This window comes from Vespula pensylvanica, chromosome 2 (genome assembly GCF_014466175.1).
Source record: "Vespula pensylvanica isolate Volc-1 chromosome 2, ASM1446617v1, whole genome shotgun sequence".
In the NCBI taxonomy this organism is placed as follows: domain Eukaryota; kingdom Metazoa; phylum Arthropoda; class Insecta; order Hymenoptera; family Vespidae; genus Vespula; species Vespula pensylvanica.
This window is the reverse complement of record NC_057686.1, coordinates 1,543,027-1,549,652: the sequence shown is the minus strand read 5'-3', so window position 1 is coordinate 1,549,652 and position 6,626 is coordinate 1,543,027. Positions and strand designations below refer to the sequence as shown.

General features: G+C 35.6%; 1 protein-coding gene across 2 annotated transcripts in view; it reads left to right on the top strand.

Moving 5' to 3' along the window:
- The window catches only part of LOC122627082 (zinc finger protein Xfin-like), a 9,747-nt gene extending 3,426 nt beyond the window's left edge, over nt 1-6,321 (top strand). The window contains exons 6-11 of one of the 2 annotated variants that reach the window (XM_043807862.1): nt 1-34; nt 103-446; nt 551-816; nt 914-1,184; nt 1,353-1,538; nt 1,645-6,321. The exon at nt 1-34 is cut by the window's left edge and continues 439 nt beyond it. In XM_043807862.1, the coding sequence (XP_043663797.1) occupies nt 1-34; nt 103-446; nt 551-816; nt 914-1,184; nt 1,353-1,538; nt 1,645-5,607 (5,064 nt within the window). In that variant the 3' untranslated portion in view covers nt 5,608-6,321. The remainder of the gene's footprint in view (nt 35-102; nt 447-550; nt 817-913; nt 1,185-1,352; nt 1,539-1,644) is intronic. The other variant, XM_043807861.1, reaches the window with a different exon arrangement.
- The last annotated feature ends 305 nt before the right edge of the window (nt 6,322-6,626 follow it).

Sequence of the window (6,626 nt, the reverse complement as noted above, 5' to 3'; positions counted from 1 at the left end):
GCAAATTGTAGTCCACAAAAACTAGTGAAAACAGGTAATACGTCAATGTACTTTTATTATTCTAATTCTCATAATATTGCTGCGTTTGATTATGTCAAATAGAAGAATATTATCTACCGACAGATGGCTGTGAAATGCAGAAGAGGTGGTACTGCGAAATGTGTCCTCAAAGTTTTACGTCAGTGGAAAATCTTAAAGAACACGAGATAACACATGATGCTGACAAACCTTATATATGTATATTGTGTAAAAAGGACTTTACTTTAAAATCATCACTCAGCAGACATATCTTGGTATCGCATGGTGTAGATCCATGCCCTTTTATAGATAGTGATAAGTGTTTAAAAAGAGTAGTTCTTACGCAATCATGGGGTCAACAGATACCGATACCTATGTCCGATCAGAAAGACGCAAAGGAACCTTCGGAGTTTGCTCTGTCTCCAGAAGTAAGTGGTAACTTTGAAATGACAAAAAAATTGTTAATGTTTAAATATCTACATGTATATATATATATATATATATATAATGTATTTTTTCTCTTTGCGTCTAGACAAATGTAGAAAATGAAGATGAAGACCAAGAGAGGAGTAATCACGAAAATATGGTAGAAATGGAGACAGTTTTTGTATGTGAAATATGTACAAGAGATTTTAATGATAGAGCATCATTGTGGTTGCATATACGTGCGACACATAAAGAATGTGCTGCTTTTGCTTGCGGAGTCTGTTTAAAAATATGTTCTGACAATACACAACTCCTAAGTCACGTTAACATGTATCACGGAGGATCAAAGTTGCTAGTATCGGAACAAAGAAGGTACGTTTGTAATGTTATATCCGTTCGTGTAAAGAATATATTACCACATAACAATATCACATTATTTTGTTTAATATTAATCGCCATTGTATTTTAGGTATAGTTGTACAATATGTGGTAGACAACACGATTCACGAAAGAAATTAATTGCTCATGTATCGATACATAATGTAAATCCTGCTTATGACCCCGCAAATTTTGTACAGTTAAACAGTAATTATTATAACGAAACATTAAATGGTAACGAAGTAAGCGAAAATATTTTGGAGTTTGATGGAGACGAGGGAGAAAAAATAGACTGCTATATTTGTTATAAATCATTTCCAAACGAGGATCATCTTATAAGACACCAGAGAAACGCTCATAAGGTTTTATATATTTGGATTTATATGATATTGAATATAATTAGTCAATAATTAACTTTTTCCAACAATAATGGAGATTAAAAAAAAAAAAAAGAAAGAAAAAGAAATGTAATTTATATATACATACATATATATATATATATATATATACATATTTGTATTTTTCATTAGTTCGAACAAATGGCACCGATAGTAGATGCCATTGGTAATGGAAATCCAGGGAATATGAATGGTACTGGTAACAGAGCGCAGTATCATTTATTTTTTGTCTGTGAGCTTTGTGGTAGCTCACATCCTAGTAAATGGGAACGTTGGTTACATGTCAGTAGCACGCATAGTAACGAACCAAGTATAAAGGTATGTGTTTGTAGAATAAAAATATTATTAATGTATTTGAGAGGAAGGAACGGACGATGATAAAATATTTTTCAATCGGCAAATTTTTCTCACGTTTCATTTGCAGTGCGAACGGGACGACTGCGGGAAAATATTTGCCACGAAGGCGTTGCGTAACGAACACGTACACCACCATCATTCTGTACAAGGTCCTTCGCCAAATACTTGTGAAGTTTGTGGTAAATTATGGGGTAGCCGAGTCGATTATTGGAAGCATGTGATGGGAGTACATTCCGATACAGTGCCACTTATATGCGGCGTTTGTCTCAAAGTATTTCCGAATGTATTGCAACTTAAGACACACGTGCAAACTAAACATTGGCCATTGACCAATGGCGATTTTAGTTGCGACATATGTGGTAGACCTTATTCGAATAAGTCTAAAATGTCAAGACACAGAAAAATTCATGGATTGGAAATCGATGGATATGATAATAACAGTATTAACGATGCCTTGAACGAATCGTCCAAGTACGAGCACAGTGTACCGCCAGAAATGGATTTAACATGTGAATTGTGTGCCGATATGAAATTTCCAAATCTGGAAAGTTTATGCAGTCATAGACGTATTGTGCACCGTCTATTTCCGTGTGATCTTTGTAACAAGTGTTACGGCAGAACGTCTCATTTATGGAAACATGTAAATCGGGTACACAAAGGTCACGTAGACATAACGTGTCCTTACTGTTTGAAAACGAGTGCGTCTAAAGACCATTTAGCGGCACACATAGCCAAAATTCATAGGTACGAGTTAGAAGTTAGAAAGGATAATAAAAATTCAGTAAATTTCAAATCTTCGAGCGTAGAAGACGGAGTTTTACATTATTGTGAAAAATGCAATAAAGGATTTCATAAACGGTACTTACTTAGACGTCACATGAAAGGTTGTCAGAATTATAGAAAAGATCCAGGCGCGTTGTTGACCCGTTGTCGCGCCTGTGAAAGAATATTTAAAGATCGTGCGAGTTTACAAAAGCACATAGAAAATCATCATAGTACGTACACTTGCCATTTATGTAACGAAACTATTACCTCTAAATTGGGTATTATGACACATAATCGGGTTAAGCATATGGATCATCCAGATCTTACGTGCGACTATATCAGTTGTAAAAAATTATTCAGAACGAAGGAAGACTTGGAGGCTCATAGGAAGGATCATAAATATCACATAAGTCCGAACGTTTGTGACTTCTGCGGCGATACCGTCGAGAATAAATTGAAATTAAAAATGCACGTACTATCTTTGCACCGAAACGAAATTGGTGTGTCTTGCGGAGTTTGTCTGATACCTATGAAAGATCCAAAGGATTTGAAGAAACACGTCGAGGACGTGCACGAAAGTGTTTTATCTAAACCGAACACGTGTCAGGTATGTGGGAAACAGTACGCGTCTAAATGGAAAGCGTTCGATCACACGAAGAAATGTCATGGGAAGGTGTTTAGAACGTGCAAGCAATGTTTGGCTGTTTTTACGAACGATTCGGATATCAGAGATCATTATGAGCACGTTCACAACATTTCTAAAGATCAATTAGCTGCGTTCGAGTATCGCATGGACATCGGATCTAAGGTAGACGAGTACGACGGAGTACCAGCGGATATAGTCGTCAAGGAAGAACCGGACGACTTGGATTTCGACGAGGATTTGTGCGAGGACGATTTGAACAATTCCAAACGTAGGAGATCGTTAACCGACACCTACGATTGCGAGATGTGTCCGGAAATTTTCTTGAATTGTCACACATTGGCGAAACATTATCAAAATGTTCACAATACCGATCCAATTCGTATGTTCAAAAAGATAAAGCCGGACAACAACGACAATAGCAAAAGGAAGATGAGAAATCGAAAGAATTTCGAGTGCAAAAATTGTCAAAAACAATTCTGCACGAAAACGTTGTTTTGGAATCACATAAACGTATGCACCAGGCGTAACGCGTTCAACAGATTGGACATGCAAAGTATTATGCCAACTTCGATTTTGGAGACGCATTTGAAGAATAATAATCAAATAAAGAAAGAAGAAACTTCCTCGTTTATGAGCGAATCGAATTTAAACATTCCAGATTTTAATTTATTTGAAGATATTAATCTACAGTTATCAGGGCAGAAGCCAGTACCGAATCTTATGCCATTGTCGCATATGAAACCTCCTACTGCGGTGAAATGCTCTAGGAAAGATTCTCGAAAGGTATACGACGAATCAACGAATACCGAATGCACGTGCGAAGTTTGTGGTAAACAATGGCCAGCGAAAAAGCATCTGTGGCAGCATCTCATTCGTTTTCACAGAGCGGAGGCAGCGGTTACTTGTGGGGTTTGTTTGAAATTATGTAAATCTTATCAGGATCTGTCCGATCATTTGAAGGCCACACATGCAGCGATATTATCCTGCGAGGGAAATAATTTCACGTGTAAAACGTGCGGACGTTATCACAACGCAAGAAGCAAATTATTGTTACATATGAGCATTCACATTAATTACGTTGGAAACTTTTGGTGTCAGAAGTGTCAGTTAAATTTCGAAAGCGAGAGTAAATTTTCTGAACATATATTGGAATGCAACAAGAAGATAGAGTCTGGTCGTAGTAACATAGAAGATAATATAAAGAATGAAAACGACGAGAAGGGAAGTTTGATCGGTGATGAGACGTCGGTCGTCGAGGAGGTCGAAGAAGTCGAAGATTTCGAGTCGGAACCGGAGGAGGATGGCGTAACACAGGAGGAGAGTAACAGCGAGAATTCCGAAAATTCTGAGGATTCGGATAGTGCTAGTAACACCAGTACGAGCGACGAGGAGGAACCGGAAGAGGAAAATGATTCCGAAGCTGAGTCTAGATCTAACAGTAGGGCGATAATAGGTGAGGTATCGTGTAATACCGAAAGCGACGATACCGATTCAGAAAATTCGGAGAATTCCGCTGAGATCGATAATAAAAATTTAAACGAGATGAATTGTTTTATGATATGCACAGAGGAGGATAAGGATAGGAATATCGATGGGAAAGAAAATTTGGAAGAGCAATTAATAATGAATACGGATGCGGTAGGAGAAACTAAAGATATTAATCAAGAGGGACAACAGGAAGAATTGGATTTGAAAGAATCGGTTAATGGTACGAAGTTGAACAATTTTCACGTTAAGGAAACTGTCGAGGAAGGAAGAAGCGATTTGGATTTTACGGACGACGATGGTCCACCTGTTTTGAGTCCAATTATGCCTTTGTTAGAACAGGAGCAATCGGAACGACACAATAATCCTATGGACGATATGAGACACAAGCTTAGTCCTATGGTACCGTTGACGATTAACGATGAAAAAGAATTAGAAATGTGTGAATTGTCTGAAAATGGTAACGACGTTGAAAGAGCTACGACTTCGTCCATGTCGAATCCCATTAATTATTACGAAAATACGGATAACGACAAAGACATGAACCCTAATGCGTCTACGCATAATTTAGAGTACGGGTGTGAGGATTTTGAAAATATTGACAACGAGGAGGAAGATAGTATATCGGTCAACGAGGATGGACAAATGGAAATAGACGAACGGAACGTAGATTGTAATTCCGTAAATAGATATGAAAAATTAGAAATTACCGAATGTATCAACGATTCCGAGGTAGATTCTTACGAGGAAAACTTAGACGAGGAGATTAAATTTGACAATGAGACCAGAGATAACGATGTACAAATTCATAATTTGAGTGGTGCTGTATTGATGGTAGCTAACGATTCGGATGGTAATCAGATTTTAATTCAACAAAATGTATTAACAATAGGAAATGAGGATTCTAATACAGGTGCGACAGAATATATTTATCACGAAACGAATGAGTACGAGATAGAAGAGTATGGTATAGCACAGCATGAAACAAATTCTACGATACAGTCTGATGATATTCAAGAGATGGCGTATGTTCAAGATATATCGGAAAATGAGGATAGCATCGAAGAGGTAGTAGAAATACATGATATAGAGGAACAAAGTATGAGTGCCAAAAGCAAACGATCTAACTTATAAGTCTGTAACAAAGTGGTGTAAGATAAAGAGATATCGATGAGGGTCCATAAGAAAGATGGGGCGGGAGGACGGTCGCGTTAAAATGTCGTATGTACCTTGAAAGAATGGAGATAAACATATTGTACAGTAGTAATAAGTACAAATATTTGTAGCTTTGGCAAATTTTTTATAGAATTTTCATATAGGACATAATAACGTACGAGATATATCATAACGAATAACACGCATGGGATATATCATGTTTATATATATAAACAAAAAACAAACCAACAGAGATATATGCCTCAGAAAAACTGCAAGCTTCCAAAATCTAATTTTAATCGAACACACATACATACATACACACACACATATATACATACACACACACACATATATATATATATAAATAAATATATATATATAGTAATGGCGCATAATTGATAAAAGTTGTATTTTATAGGGAATCGAGTTTCATTATAAAATATTTCCTATTGCTTTATATTAGATGATTCTATTACATCCTTTGCATATAGGTTAAAATGCAAAAGTGATCTTCGACGTATGATTTAGTGAAAAACTTATAAACAGGCCTCTGAAAAACGATTTCTCTATAATGTTCTTAGAATAATTCGATAATACAAGTTTCCACTCAAACATTACTTTTAAATGAAACGAATCGTTGCGTATTAACGCTTGGACGCATGTGCACTGATATTATATTTTTAATTCTTACTCGTATTGATATTTTCATTCCAAAATAATTTCTAAGAGATCTATTAATCGATGATAATGATGATAGTGATGATGATTATGATGATGATGATGATGATGATTACGACGATAATGATGATGATGATGATGATGATGATGATAATGATAATGATTATTATCATTATCATTGTTATTATCATTGTTATTATTATTATTGCTGTTGTTGTTGTTGTTGTTATTATTATTATTATTATTATTATTATTATTATTATTATTATTATTATTATTATTATTATTATTATTATTAATTACATGACAATAGTTCA